At 43.8% G+C, this 22,896-nt stretch overlaps 1 protein-coding gene across 3 annotated transcripts in view; it reads left to right on the top strand.

Moving 5' to 3' along the window:
- Positions 1–22,896, top strand: part of LOC139578450 (cytosolic carboxypeptidase 6-like) — a 472,772-nt gene that overhangs the window by 210,541 nt on the left and 239,335 nt on the right. For 2 of the 3 annotated variants that reach the window (XM_071406040.1, XM_071406039.1), the window contains one exon: positions 8,554–8,648. The exons of the other annotated variant lie outside the window; for it this stretch is intronic. In XM_071406040.1, coding sequence (XP_071262141.1) covers positions 8,554–8,648 — 95 coding nt within the window. The remainder of the gene's footprint in view (positions 1–8,553; positions 8,649–22,896) is intronic. 3 annotated transcript variants of the gene reach the window in all.

The raw sequence follows: 22,896 nt of genomic DNA, 5'->3' as shown, positions 1-22,896 counted from the left end.
GCCCCAGACCGAGGGTGATTGACCGTCATCTTGAACTTCTTCCATTTTCTAATAATTGCGCCAACAGTTGTTGCCTTCTCACCAAGCTGCTTGGCTATTGTCCTGTAGCCCATCCCAGCCTTGTACAGGTCTACAATTTATCCCTGATGTCCTTACACAGCTCTCTGGTCTTGGCCATTGTGGAGAGGTTGGAGTCTGTTTGATTGAGTGTGTGGACAGGTGTCTTTTATACAGGTAACGAGTTCAAACAGGTGCAGTTAATACAGGTAATGAGTGGAGAACAGGAGGGCTTCTTAAAGAAAAACTAACAGGTCTGTGAGAGCCGGAATTCTTACTGGTTGGTAGGTGATCAAATACTTATGTCATGCAATAAAATGCAAATTAATTACTTAAAAATCATACAATGTGATTTTCTGGATTTTTGTTTTAGATTCCGTCTCTCACAGTTGAAGTGTACCTATGATAAAAATGACAGACCTCTACATGCTTTGTAAGTAGGAAAACCTGCAAAATCGGCAGTGTATCAAATACTTGTTCTCCCCACTGTATGTAGTGTAACTCAGAAAAATCATTGAAATTGTTCCATGTTGTGTTTATATTTTTGTTCAGTATACACTGGAGTTGCTTACCAAGACGACATTAAATGTTCCTGAGTGGCCTAGTTCCAGTTTTGACTTAATTTGGCCTGAAAATATATGGCAAGACTTGAAAATGGCTGTCTAGCAATGATCAACAACCAACTTGACAGAGCTTGAAGAATTATAAAAATAATAATGTTCAAGTACTGTACAATCCATGTGTGCAAAGCTCTTAGAGACTTACCCAGAAAGACTCACAGCTGTAATCTCTGCCAAAGGTGATTCTAACATGTATTGACTCAGGGGGTTGAATACTCATCAAATCAAATCAAATGTTATTAGTCACATACACATGGTTAGCAGATGTTAATGCGAGTGTAGCGAAATGCTTGTGCTTCTAGTTCCGACCATGCAGTAATATCTAACAAGTAATCGAACAATTTCACAACAACTACCTTTTACACACAAGTGTAAAGGAATGAATAAGAATATGTACATATAAATATATGGATGAGCAATGGCCGAATGGCATAGGCAAGATGCAGTAGATGGTATAGAGTACAGTATATACATATGAGATGAGTAATGTAGGGTATGTAAACATTATATAAAGTGGCATTGTTTAAAGTGACTAGTGATACATTTATTACATCCAATCTTTTATTATTATAGTGGCTAGAGATTTGAGTCAGTATGTTGGCAGCAGCCACTCAATGTTAGTGATGGCTGTTTAATAGTCTGATGGCCTTGAGATAGAAGCTGTTTTTCAGTCTCTCGGTCCCAGCTTTGATGCACCTGTACTGACCTTGCCTTCTGGATGATAGCGGGGTGAACAGGCAGTGGCTTGGGTGGCTGTTGTCCTTGATGATCTTTTTGGCCTTCCTGTGACATCGGGTGGTGTAGGTGTCCTGGAGGGCAGGTAGTTTGCCCCCGGTGATGAGTTGTGCAGACCTCACTACCCTCTGGAGAGCCTTACGGTTGTGGGCGGAGCAGTTGCCGTACCAGGTGGTGATACAGCCCGACAGGATGCTCTCGATTGTGCATCTGTAAAAGTTTGAGTGTTTTTGGTGACAAGCCAAATTTCTTCAGCCTCCTGAGGTGCTGTTGCACCTTCTTCACCACGCTGTCTGTGTGGGTGGAACATTTCAGTTTGTCCGTGATGTGTACGCCGAGGAACTTAAAACTTTCCACCTTCTCCACTACTGTACCGTCGATGTGGATAGGGGAGTGCTCCCTCTGCTCTTTCCTGAAGTCCATGATCATCTCCTTTGTATTGTTGACGTTGAGTTTGAGGTTATTTTCCTGACACCACACTCCGAGGGCCCTCACCTCCTCCCTGTAGGCCGTCTCGTCGTTGTTGGTAATCAAGCCTACCACTGTAGTGTCGTCTGCAAACTTGATGATTGAGTTGGAAGCGTGCATGGCCACGCAGTCATGGGTGAACAGGGAGTACAGGAGAGGGCTGAGAACGCACCCTTGTGGGGCCCCAGTGTTGAGGATCAGCGGGGTGGAGATGTTGTTTCCTACCCTCACCACTTGGGGGGCGTGCCGTCAGGAAGTCCAGGACCCAGTTGCACAGGGCGGGGTCGAGACCCAGGGTCTCGAGCTTAATTACGAGTTTGGAGGGTACTATGGTGTTAAATGCTGAGCTGTAGTCAATGAACAGCATTCTTACATAGGTATTCCTCTTGTCCAGATGGGTTAGGGCAGTGTGCAGTGTAATTGCGAGTGCATTGTCTGTGGACCTATTGGGGTGGTAAGCAAATTGGAGTGGGTCTAGGGTGTCAGGTAGGGTGGAGGTGATATGATCCTTGACTAGTCTCTCAAAGCACTTCATGATGACGGAAGTGAGTGCTACGGGGCGATAGTCGTTTAGCTCATTTACATTAGCTTTCTTCTTCAAGATATACACTGAGTGCACAAAACATTAGGAACACCTTCCTAATTTTGAGTTGTACCCCCTTTTGCCCTCAGAAAAGCCACAATTTGTTTGGGGGATGGGCACTACAAGGTGTCGAAAGCATTCCACAGGGATGGTTGCCCATGTTTACTCCTATGGTTCCCACAGTTGTGTGAAGTTGGTCGGATGTTCTTTGGGTGGTGGACCATTCTTGATGTACACGGGAAACTTGAGCATGAAAACCCCAGCAGCATTGCAGTTCTTGACACACTCAAACCGCCTGACAACTACTACCATACCCTGTTCAAAAGGCACTTCAATATTTTTTCTTGCCCATTCACCCTCTGAATGGCACACATCTACACTGATTGAAGTGAATTTAACAGGTGACATCAATAAGGAACCATAGCTTTCACCTGGATTCACCTGGTCAGTCTGTCATGGAAAGAGCAGCTATACTCAGTGTATTAGTGTTTTATACTGAACAAAAATATAAACGCAACATCTAAAGTGTTGGTCCCATGTTTCATGATCTGAAATAAAAGAAGCTATCTATCTATCTGTTAGCTTGAAAATATGACGAGTGGTACTCAGTGTTGTGTTGGATTTGCCCCAAACATAAGGCTTTGTACCCAGGACATAAAGTTAATTTCCACATTTTTTGCAGTTTTACTTTAGTGCCTTATTGCAAGCAGGATGCATATTTTGGAAAATGTGTATTCTGTACAGGCTTCCTTTTCACTCTGTCACTTAGGTTAGTATTGTGGAGTAACTACAATGTTGTTTATCCATCCTCAGTTTTCTCCTATAACAGCCATTCAACTCTGTAACTGTTTTAAAGTCACCATAACTCCCAAGTGGTGCAGCGGTCTAAGGCACTGCATCTCAGTGCAAGAGGGGTCACTACAGACACCCTGGTTTGAATCCAGGCTCAATCACAACTGGCCGTGATTGGGAGTCCCATAGTGCGGCGCATAATTGACCCAGCTTCGTCCGGTTTTGGCTGGTGTAGGCCGTCATTGTAAATAAGAGTTTATTTTTTACTGACTTGCCTGATTAAATAACAAATATATAAATAAAATGGCCTCATGGTGAAATCCTGATTTAGGAAGGACGCCTGTATCTTTGTTGTGACTTTGTGTATTGATAAACCATCCAGTGTAATTAATAACTTGGAAAAACCTCCCTGATCTTTATGGTTGAATCTGTGTTTGAAATTCACTGCTCGACTGGGGGACCTTACAGATAATTGTATGTGTGGGGTACAGAGATGAGGTAGTCATTCAAAAATCATGTAAAAAAATATTATTGCACACAGAGTGAGTCCATGCAACTTATTATGTAACTTGTTAAGCAAGCCTTGACTCCTGAACTTATTTAGGCTTGCCATAACAAAGGGGTTGAATAATTATTGACTCAAGACATATCAACTATTCATTTTTTATTAATTTCTTTAAAATTCGAAAAACATGATTCCACTTTGTCAATTAGGTTAGTATTGTTGAGTAACTACAATGTTGTTGACTTAAATATTTTTGTCATTTGAGTAATGATTTAGTCTTGTTTTTGTAAAAATAACAAAAACAGTTGGCCATTTTAGTCAACTAAATACCCTTTCATTTTTGTCACATTTTAGTCATGTCACATTTGTAACCTATAGTAAACAAGCATACATCATTGACTTCCATGTGCACAAACATACATAGCCTTGTCCTACCAACATATTTTTCTGCGTAACATCCTATTCTCTTCCCAACAGCAGAAACATGACAAACATATACAGTGCCCTCCGTAATTATTGGGACAGTGAAGAATTTTCTCTTCTCTTGGCTCTGTACTCCAAAATGTTGCATTTGAAATTAAAGAACGACTATGAGGTTAAAGTGCACACTGTCAGCTTTAATGTGAGGTTATTTTAGCACACAATGTCTACATCAAGTTTGTGACTCAACAAATTTGTTGGATGCATTTGCCGGTTTGTTTTGGTTGTGTTTCAGATTATTTTGTGCCTAATGGAAATGAATGGTAAATAATGTATAATGGAGTCACTTTTATTGTAAAAAAATAAGTTTGGGGTCACTTAGAAATGTCCTTGTTTTTTAAAGAAAAACACATTTTTTGTAACATAAAATTGATCAGAAATACAGTGTAGCCATTGTTAATGTTGTAAATGACTATTGTAGCTGGAAACAGCTGATTTTGGGGGGGAATATCTACATAGGCGTACAGAGGCCCATTATCAGCAACCATCACTCCTGTGTTCCAGTGGCATGTTGTGTTAGCTAATTCAAGTTTATCATTTTAAAAGGCTAATTGATCATTAAGAAACCCTTTTGCAATTATGTTAGTACAGCTGAAAACTGTTGTCCTGATTAAAGAAGCAATAAAACTGGCCTTCTTTAGACTAGTTGAGTATCTGGAGCATCAGCATTTGTGGGTTCGGTTACAGGCTCAAAATGGCCAGAGCAAAGAACTTCCTTCTGGTTCCTCTATCCAGTGTCTGTCTTCTTTTGCCCATCTCAATCTTTACTTTTTATTGACCAGTCTGAGATATGGCTTTTTCTTTGTAGCCACCCTTTTCCTTGATGACAGCTTTGCACATTCTTGGCATTCTCTCAACCTGTTTCACCTGGAATGCTTTCCCAGCAGTCTTGAAGGAGTTCCCACATATGCTGAGCACCTGTTGGCTGCTTTTCCTTCACTCTGCGGTCCAACTCATCCCAAACCCTCTCAATTGGGTTGAGGTCGGGTGATTGTGGAGGCCAGGTCATCTGATGCAGCACCATCACTCTCCTCCTTGGTGAAATAGCCCTTACACAGTCTGGAGATGTGTTTTCAGTCATTGTCCTGTTGAAAAACAAATGAGAGTCCCACTAAGCGCAAACCAGATGGGATGGCATATCGCTGCAGAATACCCATGCTGGTTAAGTGTGCCTTGAATTCTAAGTAAATCACTGACAGTGTCACCAGCAAAGCACCCCCACACCATCACACCTCCTCCTCCATGCTTCACGGTGGGAACCAAAGGACAGATTTCCACTGGTTTAATGTCCATTGCTCATGTTTCTTGGCCCAAGCAAGTCTCTTCTTCTTATTGGTGTCCTTTAGTAGTGGTTTCTTTGCAGCAATTCAACCATGAAGGCCTGATTCACGCAGTCTGCACTGAACAGTGGATGTTGAGATGTGTCTGTTACTTGAACTCCGTGAAGCATGTATTTTGGCTGCAATCTGAGGTGCAGTTAACTCTAATGAACTTATCCTCTGCAGCAGAGGTAACTCTGGGTCTTTGTTTCCTGTGACGGTCCTCATGAGAGCCAGTTTCATCATAGCGTTTGATGGTTTTTGCGACTGCACTTGAAGAAACTTTCAAAGTTCTTGATATTTTCGGGATTGACTGACCTTCATGTCTTAAAGTAATGATGGACTGTCATTTCTCTTTGCTTATTCTTACCATAATATGGACTTGGTCTTTTACCAAATAGGGCTATCTTCTGTATACCACCCCTACCTTGTCACAACACAACTGATTGGCTGAAACGCATTAAGAAGGAAAGAAATTTCACAAATTAACTTTTAACAAGGCACACCTGTTAATTGAAATGCATTTCAGGTGACTACTTCATGAAGCTGTTTGAGAGAATGCCAGTGTGCAAAGCTGTCATCAAGGCAAAGGGTGGCTACTTTACATTTACATTTACATTTAAGTCATTTAGCAGACGCTCTTATCCAGAGCGACTTACAAATTGGTGCATTCACCTTATGATATCCAGTGGAACAGCCACTTTACAATAGTGCATCTAACTCTTTTAAGGGGGAGGGGGGGGGTTAGAAGGATTACTTTATCCTATCCTAGGTATTCCTTAAAGAGGTGGGGTTTCAGGTGTCTCCGGAAGGTGGTGATTGACTCCGCTGACCTGGCGTCGTGAGGGAGTTTGTTCCACCATTGGGGTGCCAGAGCAGCGAACAGTTTTGACTGGGCTGAGCGGGAACTGTACTTCCTCAGAGGTAGGGAGGCGAGCAGGCCAGAGGTGGATGAACGCAGTGCCCTTGTTTGGGTGTAGGGCCTGATCAGAGCCTGAAGGTACGGAGGTGCCGTTCCCCTCACAGCTCCGTAGGCAAGCACCATGGTCTTGTAGCGGATGCGAGCTTCAACTGGAAGCCAGTGGAGAGAGCGGAGGAGCGGGGTGACGTGAGAGAACTTGGGAAGGTTGAACACCAGACGGGCTGCGGCGTTCTGGATGAGTTGTAGGGGTTTAATAGCACAGGCAGGGAGCCCAGCCAACAGCGAGTTGCAGTAGTCCAGACGGGAGATGACAAGTGCCTGGATTAGGACCTGCGCTGCTTCCTGTGTGAGGCAGGGTCGTACTCTGCGAATGTTGTAGAGCATGAACCTACAGGAACGGGTCACCGCCTTGATGTGAGTGAATAATAACTCTGAAGAATCTCAAATATATTTTGATTTGTTTAACCCTTTTTTGGTTACTACATGATTCCAAATGTGTTATTTCATAGTTTTGAGGTCTTCACTATTATTCTACAATGCAGAAAAAAAGTAAAATAAAGAAAAACCCTTGAATGACTATGTGTGTCCAAACTTTTCACTGGTACTGTATATATAATATGTTTCTAAACACTTCTATATTATTGTGGATGCTGCCATGATTACGGATAATCCTGAATGAATTGTGAATATAGTTACTTACCAATATCATAAACCCCCAAAAATGCTAACCTCACATTATTGTGATGGTGAGAGGTTATATGATATGTGTGTCTAACTTTCTTACTCATCGTTATTCATGATTCATTCAGGTGTTTAGAAACATATTATATCATTTTTTTTGTCAACTCAGACGAAGTGATTGTTCTGATGGAAGACAGTGCAAAGAAACAATTGTTGCCTTACAGCCAGCTACTGCACAATCTCTCTTGCTTTTGGCCGTGAATCCCTAGCTACCTCTCCCGTGCATGTCATCAATTTGACCGGGCGGGATAGTAGGAGGGGATATGGAAATCAATGATGAATTGTCATTGGTCTATTACAATCAGACCACCAGGTGTCGTTATATGGTGGCCAAAACACCTACTTTGCCTTGTCTTAACAGAAGTACAGAGGCGGTTGCAGCCTGCCTGCCTTGGTGGAGTATAGAGCTCCACCTTGGAGTTAAAGAAGCTTAACAAATAGATTACAGGTATGAGACGCAGCCACTAAATAAGACAATCTGAATTGGTGAAAAAGAAAAAAGAGGCCCAATATAAGTCAGAAAATGAGGATGTATTTGCCTGAGGAAAAGCTGAAAGTAGGCTGGCAACAGATGTGCAGGGCAGTAAAGTTTAATTGAAATGCCAGCAGCGATGGTCTTATCTCCACGGTACAGGAGCCTGCTGCCAGTCAGAACATCAGTTAAATGTCATTTTACCTAAGTCTGAATCAGCCTGCCACAATCCCTGCTCCTGTGATGGCAAGGAGGGAGGGGGAGGAGGAGGGGGGTTGTAATAGGATTTCAGTAGCACACAGTTCACTTCCACCACCTGGACTAAGTTGGTAATTTGATATGGTCCATCAATAGGATTCATTTACTGTACAATGATAATATTATTGTCATTATTTATATATTTATTAATCTCTCCCCCTCCATATTTCTTCCCCTGATCCTAATCAGGATCCTGGTGGAGGAGTGGGACCCCAGTGCATTTCCTGGGACAGTAGGACATATCCCTCACCTAGCTATGAATTAATGTTTTAAAGCCAAGCTGGCCCCATGGTAGCCTGTCTGTTTCAGCATGATCATCTGCTAGGCCACCGTTTCACCACACTTTCTGTTGACAGATATGTCTAGTCTTTTCATCTCTACTTTATAGTGTGTTGTGCTATCATGCGTTGAAGCACACTTTCTTATCTCTATTCAGGCATAATAATCAGTCATTATATACGATTGACTGTGTTGTGTTGACATCATGAACTTTTCTCATTCAGTGCTCCATTTCTGATATTTCTACCCTTTCATATCATCCCTTTTTTCTTGTTCACAAATTCTACCAATCTAATGGAATCCAATCACATTTTTCTTTCAGAGGGTGATTTTCAACATTGTCAACTTCAGCAAGACCAAGAGCCTGTACAGGGACCGCATGTCTCCAGTGGTGAAGTCCACCAGCCGGCCTAAATGGTACAGTCACAGTTTAAAGAAAACTAAAACAAAAAACACTTCACTTAATGTGATAGAAGGGACTGTCCTATCTTTATGATGAAAGCTTAAATCCAAACGTTAACTGAGGTTTTACTTTAAACCTGAAACCTGCATGTTTATTATGATAGGAGAACCTACATGTAGTCAACCTCAGGCCATAACAGATAGCTAGATCCAGCAAAACTGTCAGAACCAGAGTCATCTAACAGGTGCATAAAGGGGCTGTTGATCTCACTCAACACGTCTATACCAATGAAGTTGAGGGTAGATTTGTAGATGTTCTATTTGTCCAAAGTACTACTTGCTTGTGGATTATTTAGTTGTCCTCTAATTTCTCTGGAACTATCTGTTCAACCTGTACGTCTTTAGTTTTCCAGACCTTAAAAATAGGGTGTTTGAAGTTGGAGATGTTGCAAGAGATGTTCTGTTTCCATGACAGCGATGGCCTGGTAGTTTGCGGGACAGTGACAGGGATGTTGATTAGATCATTAGAACTGAGGCGAGAGCAGCTGCATACGTAACACTTTGTTGTAGACGTGGACCTACGTAGGTTTCATTTTCTCCTGTAACTGAAAACTGTCCTCTGTCACACTGCTCTGTGTCAAATGTAAGACCCCTTTACCAGCTATATTAAGTATTTCCACAGACCTGCTTAGTCATAATGTACCTATTCATCTCTAACTCAACATGTTACTTTATCTGTGATCATGTATAGTTTTGCATCATTCTTTTAAAATCCATTGATTTGTGGATCGTTCCACGAAGTGAGTGCCTTTTGCAACCTTATGCTATTTTTTGTAGACATTGTGCACAAATTGTAAGGAAGTCTGTGTGTAGCTGGTGAATAGGAGTCAGGAGCAGGACAGCAGATATGAGTAAATAAACGTATTTTACTGAACATACAATAAATGCACTACAAAAACAGAGCCCACAATAACGGACCTTCCTACATAGAAACAATCACGGGGGAACAGAGGGTTAAATAATGACCAGGTGTGAAAGACAAAGACAAAACAAATGGAAAATGAAAAGTGGATCGGCGATGCCTAGAAGGCCGGTGACGTCGACCGCCGAACGCCGCCCAAACAAGGAGAGGGACCGACTTCGGCGGAAGTCGTGACACAAATATAGAATTTTATAAGCCTTTTATATTAAATGAAGTGCCCTTTAATATATAGACCACATGGGACATTCAATAAAGTGCCAACATTCAGCATTTTGACATGGCCCCTGTGCATCCTCTATGACTTCTAGGAAGATTTTAACCCACTTCAAATCAAATTTTATTGGTCACGTAAAATTCAGTGATCAATAAACAGTGCAGTAATACCTAACAATACACACAAATCCCCAAAATGTAAAGAAAGAAATTTAGAAATATCAGGACGAGCAATGTCAGAGTCGGGAATATAAATATACAGTGCATTTGGAAGGTATTCAGACCCCTTGACTTTTTCCACATTTATTATTTAATCAATCATTTTTCCCCTCATCAATCTACACACAATACCCAATAATGACAAAGCAGAAACAGGTTTTTAGAAATGTATTATCATTTATTAACAATAAAAACAGAAATACCTTATTTACGTAAGTATGCATACCCTTTTTTAAGAGACTCGAAATTGAGCTCAGGTGCATCCTGTTTCCATTGAAAATCCATGAGATGGTTCTACAACTTGATTGGAGTCCACCTGTGATATATTCAATTAATTGGACATGATTTGGAAAGGCACACACCTCTCTATATATGGTCCCACAGTTGACAGTGCATGTTAGAGCAAAAAACAAGCCATGAGGTTGAAGGAATTGTCCGTAGGTGGTCCGAGACAGGATTGTATCGAGGCACAGATCTGGGGAAGGGTACCAAAAAATGTCTGTAGCATTGAAGGTCCCAGAGAACACAGTGGCCTCCATCATTCTTAATTGGAAGAAGTTTGGAACCACCAAGACTCTTCCTAGAGCTGGCCGCCCGGCCAAACTGAGCAATCGGGGGAGAACGGCCTTGGTCAGGGAGGTGACAAAGAACCCGACGGTCACTCTGACAGAGCTCTAGAGTTCCTCCGTGGAGATGGGAGAACCTTCCAGAAGGACGACCATCTCTGCAGCACTCCACCAATCAGGACACCTACAGCACCCGATGTCACAGGAAGGCAAAAAAGATCATCAAGGACAACAACCACCCCAGCCACTACCTGTTCACCATCGCTATCATCCAGAAGGCGAGGTCAGTACAGGTGCATCAAAGCTGGGACCAAAAGACTGAAAAACAGCTTCTATCTCAAGGCCATCAGACTGTTAAACAGCCATCACTAACATTGAGAGGCTGCTGCCAACATACAGACTCAAATCTCTAACCACTTAAATAAATGGACCTAATAAAAGGTATCACTAGTCATTTTAAATAACACCACTTGAATAATGTTTACATATCCTACATTACTCATCTCATATGTATATACTGTATTCTATACCATCTACTGCATCTTGCCTATGCCGCACGCCATCGCTCATCCATATATTTATATGTACATATTCTATTCATCCCTTTACATTCGTGTGTATAAGGTAGTTGTTGTGAATTTGTCAGATTACTTACTGCATAGTCAGAACTAGAAGCACAAGCATTTCGCTACACTCGCATTAACATCTGCTAACCATGTGTATGTGACCAATAACATTTGATTTGATTGTATGATAGAGTGGCCAGACGGAAGCCACTCCTTAGTAAAAAGCACATGACAGCCCGCTTGGAGTTTGCCAAAAGGCACCTAAAGGAATCTCAGACCATGAGAAACAAGATTCTCTGTTCTGATGAAGTCAAGATTGAACTCTTTGGCCTGAATGCCAAGCGTCACATCTGGAGGAAACCTGGCACCATCCCTACGGGGAAGCATGGTGGTGGCAGCATCATGCTGTGGGGATGTTTTTCAGCGGCAGGGACTGGGAGACTAGTCAGGATCAAGGCAAAGATGAATGGAGCAAAGTACAGAGAGATCCTTGATGAGAACCTGCTCCAGAGCGCTCAGGAACTCAGACTGGGGTGAAGGTGGGCTCAGGGTCAGGGCAGGCAGAGGTCAATAATCCAGGGTGGTGTGACAAGGTACAGAACGGCAGGCAGGCTCAGGGTCAGGGCAGGCAGAATGGTCAAAAACAGGAACTAGAAAAAGACAGGAGCAAGGGGAAAACGCTGGGAGGCTTGACAAACAAAATGAACTGGCAACAGACAAACAGAGAACACAGGTATAAATACACAGGAGATAATGGGGAAGATGTGCAACACCTGGAGGGGGGTGGAGACAATCACAAAGACAGGTGAAACAGATCAGGGTGAGACAGTACCCCCCCTCTCTAGGGGCACCACCTGGCATCCTACCTGGTTGACCGGGGTGTCGGCATTGGAAATCCGCTATGAGGCCTGGGTCCAGGATGTCCCTGGCGGGTGTGACAGTTACATGAAGTACTGTAGCTTAATTTGTTAATCATAGGCTACCATCTCAGTTGTCTTACTTGGCACTGGAAGAAAATTGTCTAGAGCCTGCCGCTAATGTAAAGTAACTGTACTTTGAAACTTTTTTATCGTTGTATTTGTTGTTATCGAGAGTTTTTTTTTTTTTACAATTTATCGCAATATAACTTTTTGTCCATATCGCCGGGCTCTAGCACCCAAAATAATTTATTGTCATTTCAAGTTTCCAGTTTTTATAAATTCGTACGGGCTACACATTGTATACACCGTCCAACTAAATGCTTACTTGCAGGTTCCTTTTAGACAATGCAACAACAATAAGAAATAATACAAGATAAGAATACAAACATAAATTAAATGTCTTAGTAGAATAGAATAAACATTTTAGCATAATACAGAAAGGCACAATTTATATTCCAATATTGACACACGTTTTGGGGAAGGAGCGGGATTTGGGGGCAAGTGTTTAAATTGTGCAGTATTTAGCAGCAGTCGTGTGTGTGTGTGTGTGTGTGTGCGTGCGTGCGTGCTAAGGTGTTATTGCAAAAAAAACAAAAAGCATATGGATTTTGTCCATATCGCCCAACTCTAATTGATACCATTCACATACATGTTTGAGGACTGCTAGAAGGCCTATCTCTGCGATGGCCATTGTAATACATTGCAACCTTTTTTTTTAAAACATACCACATACTCTCTGTATGAATGATGCATTAGAATTCCAAAACTGATGTTTCTGGTTCAATTTGCATATGAACCGTTGGTTGTTTATGTGATTGCTGTCATCGGTAATAGTCGTAGAGTGATGGATGCAGAGGTGGGGGCGGGAGGGTGTCGTGGGGCTGGGTGCATCTGCCAGACATGCCGAGGCACAGGGCTGACGTGGGAAACAGGGTTACGTGATCAAGTGTGCCCATTCAACAGGAGCCTCTGTCATAAGGCGATCAAGGGCAGCCATCGAAACTATTAAAAACAATGAAAATAAAAACTTAAATATTAACTACACAACAAACATAAGAGGATAAAAAAACTAAAGAACAACAATAAACACAGAACGACTAAAAAGCACCCTAAGGAAAAGCAAAGCTTAAAAAGTGTTTAAGATATCTATGTCCACAGTTTCGCCCACCCCTCAGGTTGTCTGGCAGGCTATTCCAGAGAATGGGGGCATAATAACTAAAGGCTGCCTCTCCATGCCTTTAGGTCCTAGACTTTGGAATAGTTAAAAGACCAGTGCCAGAGGACCTGAGTGACCTACTGGGTACATAACTTAAAAGCATGTCTGACATGTATTGATTTAAAAACCAATAGAAGAATCTTAAAATGTATTCTAAAACTCACAGGCAGCCAGTGCAGAGACCTTAAAACCAGTGTAATGTGTGCTCTACGTCTGGCCTTGGTCAGTACCCATGCTGCAGCATTCTGTATGTTTTGCAGTTGACCAATGGCTTTCTTGGGTAGACCAGACAGGGGAGTGTTACAGTAGTCAAGCCAGCTTGTAATAAAAGCATGGATGAGTCTCTCTGTATCAGCCTGAGAAAGAAACGGCCGCACCTTGGCAATGTTCATCAGGTGGTACAAAGCTATTTTGGTCACATTTCTAATGTGTGATTCAAAATAGAGTTCAGAATCTAAAATAACACCTAGGTTTTTTACCTGGTTTTTTACCTACCTCTTTATTGCCTGTGAATTAAAATATTCAGCCAGATTTTGTCTCTGTGCTTTGGCTCCAAGAATAAGTACCTCGGTCTTAGAAAATATGTGATTATCTGCTGCTATTGCTAGTGGTGGATTGAGCTGGGCTGGTGGTGGATAGTTTTGCAATGGTAAAATCAGAGAATCACACTGCAAAGAGATGAGTTATGTTCTAGCTTGAGCCTGCCCCCTCCCAGGGAAAACCCATATTCCTCGAAGGAAACCAGAGAGATCAGAAGTCGGACAGTTCAATTGTCTGCAAGCTCTTCATCATGCAGCTCGGGGGTGGATGAGCAGAATCTTTAAAAGCCCACAGACCTGTTGAGAGCAGGCTGACTCCAAACACCCACGCATGAGCTGTACATTGGCTTTGATCCACTTAACTACAGAACAGTGAAGTTCACTTGGGAGATATATCAAGAAGTTAGAGGGCTTCTAATAAAAAGTCCCATTTGGATAACAATGACCGAGGGGCTTTCACAATACATTAACTCACTGGCTCTTAAACATTACATCGGCTGACATCTCCCCATCTCTCCGCCATTCTGATCCAACTAATACTGATGGAGGGTGTCAGAATGGACCAGCAGCTCACGTGGTGCTCCAGGTATGTCAGCTCCCTCAACGCTAGCATTTATCACCTGGCATAACCTGCTTGTTGTAACACAGTGTAAATCCAGTGCTTTTTCTCCTCTAATTACTGCACCTTCAGGCTCACGATGGATCCCTGCACTTGGCAATGGGCTCTAATCGGAATGCTGTCTCTCACAGGGGAACACAACCTAGTCCCCAGTAGCGCAATCAGGGGCCCCAGGAAGAACTGCTCCTGCGGAGAGATAAAGACTTCAACTTTTGGGTTAAAAGGGACTTTTCTACTGATAAATACAGCAAAAGCAATCTATTCTCTATTTTCTCCCTGTCTGTCACCCTCTCTCTCTTCTCTGGTTCTCTTTTTCTTCTTTATCCCATCCTGCATTGATCAGGTAGTTAAAATTATTTGCAATTTGCTTGATTTATTCCATATCTGTGACTGTCAAAAGAAGATGCTTTGTTGTCATAATGGAAAGCAAATGGAGGAGCTGTTAAAAGCATCTTGACCACATGTGGCCAAACAAACAATGCCATGTTCGGTCTTAGTAAGCTCACCGAGTTTTATTCATTCCTTCAGATGTCTTAAAAAAACACAGAAGATCCCTTTCTACAGTTTTACTGAAAGATGTGTTTAAACAAGGTATTCCGTTCACCAGCTATGGAGGTCTACGTCACCGGCCTTCTAGGCATTTGTCACGTTCCTGACCTGTTTTCTGTTGTTTTGTATGTGTGTGATGGTCAGGGCGTGAGTTTTGGGTGGGCATTCTATGTTGTGTGTTTCTATGTTGGTTTAGGGTTGCCTGGTATGGCTCTTAATTAGAGGCAGGTGTTTTGCGTTCCTCTAATTAAGAGTCATATTTAGGTAGGTTGTTTCACTGTGTTCGTTGTGGGTGGTTGTTACCTGTCTCTGTGTTTGTGTTCTGCACCAGATAGGTCTGTATCGGTTTTGCACGTTTGTTATTTTGTAAGTTGTTTGTAGTGTTCACTTGTTCTTATAATTAAACATGTTGAGCACTGGCTACGCTGCATTTTGGTCCTCTCCTTCACCCCAGGAAGAAAACCTTTACAGAACCACCCACCAAACCCGGACCAAGCAGCGTGACAACGGGCAGCAGCAACAGCAGCAGCAGTACAAGGAGGAATGGACATGGGAGGAGATTCTGGACGGAGAAGGACCCTGGGCAGAGCCAGAGGAGTGTCGCCGTCCCAAAGCGGAGCTGGAGGCATCAAAAGCGGAGAGGCGTCATTATGAGGCGCTTGCAAGGCAGAGTGGCTGGAAACCCGAGAGGCTCACCCAAAAATTTCTTGGGTGGGGGCTAAAGGGGAGTGTGGCGAAGCCGGGTTGGATACCTGAGCCAACTCCCCGGGCTTGCCGTGGAGTGAGAGAGCGTCGTACTGGTCAGACACCGTGTTATGCGGTAAAGCGCACGGTGTCCCCAGTACGCGTGCTTAGCCCAGTGCGGGCTATTCCACCTTGCCGCACTGGGAGGGCTAGGTTGGGCATCGAGCCGAGTGCCATGAAGCCGGCCCAACGTATCTGGTCTCCAGTACGTCTCCTCGGGCCGGCGTACATGGCACCAGCCTTACAGGTGGTGTCCCCGGTTCGCCTGCATAGCCCAGTGCGGGCTATTCCACCTCGCCGCACTGGCAGGGCTACGGGGACCATTCAACCTGGTAAGGTTGGGGAGGCTCGGTGCTCAAGAGCACGTGTCCTCCTTCACGGTCCGGTATATCCGGCGCCACCTTCCCACCCCAGCTCAGTACCACCAGTGCCTACACCACGCACCAGGCTTCCAGTGCATCTCCAGAGCCCTGTTCCTCCTCCACGCACTCTCCCTATGGTGCGTGTCTCCAGCCCAGTGCCTCCAGTTCCGGCACCACGCACCAAGCCTCCTGTGCGTCTCCAGAGCCCTGTACGCACTGTTCCTTCTCCCCGCACTCGCCCTGAGGTGCGTGCCCTCAGCCCGGTACCTCCAGTTCCGGTACCACGCACCAGGCCTAGAGTGCGCCACGAGAGTCCAGTGTGCCCTGTTGTTGTTCCCCGCACTAGCCTGAAGGTGCGTGTCCTTAGCCCGGTACCTCCAGTTCCGGTACCACGCACCAGGCCTACAGTGCGTCTCAGCCGGCCAGAGTCTGCCGTCTGCCCAGCGGCGCCTGAACTGCCCGTCTGCCCAGCGGCGCCTGAACTGCCCGTCTGCCCAGCGGCGCCTGAACTGCCCGTCTGCCCAGCGGCGCCTGAACTGCCCGTCTGCCATACGCCGTCTGAACTGTCCGTCTGCCAGGAGCCTGCAAAGCCGCCCGTCTGCCATGAGCCTGCAAAGCCGCCCGTCTGCCATGAGCCTGCAAAGCCGCCCGTCTGCCATGAGCCTGCAAAGCCGCCCGTCTGCCATGAGCCTGCAAAGCCGCCCGTCTGCCATGAGCCTACAGAGCCGTCCGCCAGACAGGAGCCGCTAGAGCCGTCCGCCAGACAGGAGCCGCTAGAGCCTTCCGCCAGACCGGATCAGCCAGAGCCTTCCGCCAGACCGGATCAGCCAGAGCCTTCCGCCAGACCGGATCAGCCAGAGCCTTCCGCCAGACCGGATCAGCCAGAGCCTTCCGCCAGACCGGATCAGCCAGAGCCTTCCGCCAGACCGGATCAGCCAGAGCCTTCCGCCAGACCGGATCAGCCAGAGCCTTCCGTCAGCCCGGACCAGCCAGAGCCTTCCGTCAGCCCGGACCTGCCAGAGTCCCTCAGCCCGGACCTGCCAGAGTCCCTCAGCCCGGACCTGCCAGAGTCCCTCAGCCCGGACCTGCCAGAGTCCCTCAGCCCGGACCTGCCAGAGTCCCTCAGCCAGGACCTGCCAGAGTCCCTCAGCCAGGACCTGCCAGAGTCCCTCAGCCAGGACCTGCCAGAGTTCCTCAGCCAGGACCTGCCGCCCCTTATCCCGGTGCCGCCCCTTATCCCGGTGCCGCCCCTTATCCCGGTGCTGCCCCTTATCCCGGTGCTGCCCCTTATCCCGGTGCTGCCCCTTATCCCGGTGCTGCCCCTTCATTTAGGTGGTTTTAGTTGGAGGGTGGTCATTGGGAGGGGGATACAGAAGCGGGGAGTGACTATGGTGGTGTGGGGACAGCGTCCGGAGCCTGAGCCACCACCGTGGTCAGATGCCCACCCAGACCCTCCCCTGGACTTTGTGCTGGTGCGCCCGGCGTTCGCACCTTGAGGGGGGGGGTTCTGTCACATTCCTGACCTGTTTTCTGTTGTTTTGTATGTGTGTGATGGTCAGGGCGTGAGTTTTGGGTGGGCATTCTATGTTGTGTGTTTCTATGTTGGTTTAGGGTTGCCTGGTATGGCTCTTAATTAGAGGCAGGTGTTTTGCGTTCCTTTAATTAAGAGTCATATTTAGGTACGTTGTTTCACTGTGTTCGTTGTGGGTGGTTGTTACCTGTCTCTGTGTTTGTGTTCTGCACCAGATAGGTCTGTATCGGTTTTGCACGTTTGTTATTTTGTAAGTTGTTTGTAGTGTTCACTTGTTCTTATAATTAAACATGTTGAGCACTGGCTACGCTGCATTTTGGTCCTCTCCTTCACCCCAGGAAGAAAACCTTTACAGCATTATTGATTATTATTACCACCAACCCCGGACTGTCTTGTCTCATTACGCACACCTGGTTCCCATTCCCCCTGATTAGTATGTGTATATATATGCCCTGTTCCCCATTGTCCTTGACGATTATTGTCCCATGTCTGTTGGTCTTGTGAGTACCTGTGCTCTGTTGTATCGGTTTTTGTGCTACATGTTATTGTGCACTTGTTATTACAGGTCTCGTCCCGTGTATTATTTAGAGGATTACACCTCGCTCTTTTGTTTGGGTTACCCTGTGTTATATATTTATGTGTTTGTTTTGGGCTTCGTCCCCGTGGTTTTCATTACGTACTTTATTTTGGGTGTAGAAATAAAAAAAACTATTACGTATTCCTGCGCTTGTCTCCTGTCATTATACACCGTGACACGAGCTTCATTTCTTAAAACATGACCAGAGTTATAACTACAATCCTTAATTGAAACAATAACAAAGCACACACCCCGCCTCTGTTTTGGTAAAAAGCTGTGGGATGGGTCTTGAGAATTTGAACCACTCTCAAATTAATAGACAGAGAGGTATGGATGCAAGGACTGACCATCCATGATGTCAAAAGTATAGTTTTAACCGTGTTTTGAGGCTATATATATATATATATATTGTGTTTGTTTACAAACATCAGAGTAAAACAAGCTTAAATTTTGGGTTCTGATGGGGTACGACAGTTGAACTAAATGCATTATGCATTTATGTTATATTCTTCAAGAATCAATGTGTATATAATTTATAAGTACAAAAATGGATGTAGCAATTAAACAAGCTTTAAACTATTAGTGCAGTTTTAAACAGCTTAAAACCAATAGGCTTACGGTAACCAATAGCTCCTGTTGAGGACAACGTAAATAACTTTATTCAACCTTGAATCAACAGTATCACAACCTAATTTGTTGATATACTGTAGGCCCCACTATTAAGAGTGACAGCAGATTTTTACTGTAGCCTATTAGTCGCCTCCCAACTTTGTATTTGTATTTATAAGGGATCCCCATTAGCTGCTGCCAAGGCAGCAACATATTAAAGCACTTACATTACATATAAAACAAAAGATAAAACAGTATATCATATAACATTACACCACTACATATCTACAATAGAAAATGATTAATACCACCATACAACATTATCACAATGTATGCGTATACATGTGTCTGTACCTTTGTGTGTCTCTTCACAGTCCCTGTTGTTCCATAAGGTGTATTTTTACCAGTTTTTGAAATCTGATTCAACTACTTGCATCAGTTACCCGATGTGGAATAGAGTTTCATGTAGTCATGGCCCTAGGAAGTACTGTGCGCCTCCAATAGTCTGTTCTGGACTTGGGGACTGTGAAGAGACCTCTGGTGGTATGTCTTGTGGGATATTCATAGGTGTCCGAGCTGTGTGCTGGTAGTTTAAACAGACAGCTCGGTACATTCAGCTTGTCAACACCTCTTACAATAACAAGTAATGATGAAGTCAATCGCTCTTCCACTTTGAGCCACGAGCGATTGACATGCATGTCATTAATGTTAGCTCTGTGTACTTTTAAGGGCCAGCCGTGCTGCCCTGTTCTGAGCCCACTGCAAGTAGTCAAGGTGCAACAAAACTAGGGCCTGTAGGAGCTGCCTTGTTGATAGTGTTAAGAAGGCAGAGCAGCGCTTTATTATGGACAGACTTCTCCCCATCTTAGCTACTGTTGTATCAATGTTTTGACCATGACAGTTTACAAACTAGGGTTACTCCAAGCAGTTTAGTCACCTCAACGTGCTCAATTTCCACATTATTCATTACGAGATGTAGAGGTTTAGGGTTTAGTGAATGACTTGTCCCAAAATATTTAGGACTAACTTATTCATTGCTACCCATTCCGAAACTAACTGCAGGTCTTTGTTGCAGTCATTTCAGTTGCTGTAGTAGCTGACATGTATAGTGTTGAATCATCAGCATACATAGACACACTGGCTTTACTCAAAGGCATGTTAGTAAAGATTGAAAAAAGTAAAGGGCCTAAACAGCTACCCTGTGGAATTCCTGATTGTACCTGGATTATGTTTGAGAGACTTCCATTAAAGAACACCCTCTGTGTTCTGTTAGACAATGTAACGAGTGCGCTGAGAGTCGGGAAGCAAGTTCAGGGAGTGAGTGTTTTAATAAATAAAATAAACAATGAACACAAAACACAAACAAAGCTCCGACATGAAAACAGAGTCAATAACACCTGAGGAAAGAACCAAGGGGAGTGACAGATATAGGAAAGATTATCAAGGTGATGAAGTCCAGGTGAGTGTCAGGAGGCGCAGGTGCGCGAGACGATGGTGGCAGGTGTGCGGGATAATCAGCAGCCTGATGACCTAGAAGCTGGAGAGGGAGTATACGTGACAGACAAGTAACTCTTTATCCACATTATAGCAGGGGGTGTAAAGCCATAACACATATGTTATGTTACGTTTTTCCAGCAGCAGACTATGATTGATAATGTCAAAAGCTGCACTGAAGTCTAACAAGACAGCCCCCACAATAATTTTATCATCAATTTCTCTCAGCCAATCATCAGTCATTTCTGTAAGTGCTATGCTTGTTGAGTGTCCTTCCCTATAAGCGTGCTGAAAGTCTGTTGTCAATTTGTTTACTGGGAAATAGCGTTGTATCTGGTCAAACACCATTTCTTCCAGAAGTTTACTAGTTGTTGGTAACAGGCTGATTGGTCGGCTATTTGAGCCAGTAAAGGGGGCTTTACTACTCTTGGGTAGCGGAATGACTTTAGCTTCCCTCCAGGCCTGAGGGCACACACTTTCTAGTAGGCTTAAATTGAAGATGTGGCAATATCTTGCTAAGATGTGGCAATATCTCTTCCACACTGACTTTACGGAATTCAAAAGTACAATTTGTCTAATTTGGTCAGATATACTTGAATGTATAGTGTCAGCGTTTGTTGCTGGCATGTCATACCTAAATTTGCTTGTCTTGCCAATCAAAAAGTAATTAAAGTAGTTGGCAATATCAGTAGGTTTTGTAATGAATGAGCCATCTGATTCAATGAATGATGGAGCCGAGTTTTCCTTTTTTCCCAAAATGTAATTTAAGGTGCTCCAAAGCTTTTTACTTGCATTCTTTGTATCATTTATTTTTGTTTCATAGTATAGTTTATTTGTATTTAGTTTAGTCACATGATTTCTTAATTTGCAGTACATTTACCAATCAGCTGGGCTGCCAAACCTTTTGCCTTATCCCTCTCCACCATACATTTTTTCAATTCCTCATCAATCCAAGGGGATTTAACAGTTTTTACAGTCATTTTCTTAATGGGTGCATGCTTATTAGTAACTGGAATAAGCAATTTCATAAATGTGTCAAGTGCAGTTTCTGGTTGCTCCTCATTACACACCATAGACCAGCAAATATTCTTTACATCATCAACATATGAATCATAACAAAACCTTTTTTCTAGTTTTCCTAGATATGGGGACTATATTGTGATTACTACATCCAATGGATTTGGATACTACTTTAAAGCAAATTTCTGTAGCATTAGTAAAGATGTGATCAAAACATGTTGATGATTTCATTCCTGTGCTGTTTAACTACCCTGTAGGTTTACTGACAACCTGAACCAGGTTGCAGGCACTGGTAACAGTTTGACGTTTTTTCTTGAGTGGGCAGCTTGATGAAAGCCAGTCAATATTTAAATTACCCAGAAAATATACTTCTCTGTTGATATCACATACATTATCAAGCATTTCACACATATTATCCAGATACTGTCTGTTAGCACTTGGTGGTCTATAGCAGCTTCCCACAAGAATGGGCTTAAGGTGAGGCAGGTGAACCTGTAGCCATATTACTTTAACAGTATTTAACATGAGATCGTCTCTAAGCTTTACAGGAATGTGGTTCTGAATATAGACCGCAACACCGCCCCCGTTGGTATTTCTATCTTTTTGGTAGATGTTATAACCATGTATTTCTACCACTGTATTATCTAAGTGAGTTTCAGAATATGAATGTAATCTGTTACAAGCAAGTTATTGACTTCATGGACCTTGTTTCTCAGGCTGCATATGTTAATATGGGTTATTTTTAGCACTTTTCTGGGTTGCTTGATTGTTTTTTATCAAGACACAAGGCGAGACCCAAATGCAGACACAGGAGGCAGATGGTTGGAGTCTTACAATGTTTATTAATCCAAAGGGGTAGGCAAGAGAATGGTCGTGGACAGGCAAAAAGTTCAAAACCAGATCAGAGTCCAGGAGGTACAGAGTGGCAGACAGGCTTGTGGTCAAGGCAGGCAGAATGGTCAGGCAGGCGGGTACAAAGTCCAGAAACAGGCAAGGGTCAAAACCGGGAGGACTAGAAAAAGGAGAATGCAAAAAGCAGGAGAACGGGGAAAACGCTGGTTGACTTAGAAACATACAGGAGGAACTGGCACAGAGAGACAGGAAACACATGGATAAATACACTGGGGAAAACAAGCGTCACCTGGAGGGGGTTGAGACAATAACGAGGACAGGTGAAACTGATCAGGGTGTGAGTGTTAATGCTTTAATTGGAAGCTTATCAGAATTAGACTTGCTCATGTTATTTATATTGGAGCTGATAGTGCAGGGTGAGCTGCACACAGCGGTCTTCCTACTAGGGCACACCGCCTCAGTGCTAACAGTGTAACTCTCGTTCATAGGCTCATGATTACTGTGATCACTGCATACAATAGCTGTAGGATCAATAGAGGTTTTCAGGGAAATTAGGGGGACATAAATTAAGTTACTTACATTGTGTCTATCCTAGGGGCATTGGCAATGTACATTTGATGCAGCATTATGATGACTCATTGTCACAATGGTAGGGATTAGCTGAGCTGGTCTTGGGTCATTGATA

The sequence above is a fragment of the Salvelinus alpinus genome, chromosome 6, assembly GCF_045679555.1.
Source record: "Salvelinus alpinus chromosome 6, SLU_Salpinus.1, whole genome shotgun sequence".
NCBI lineage: Eukaryota > Metazoa > Chordata > Actinopteri > Salmoniformes > Salmonidae > Salvelinus > Salvelinus alpinus.
The sequence above is the reverse complement of the archived record's forward strand: the minus strand, read 5'-3'. Positions and strand labels throughout refer to the sequence as shown.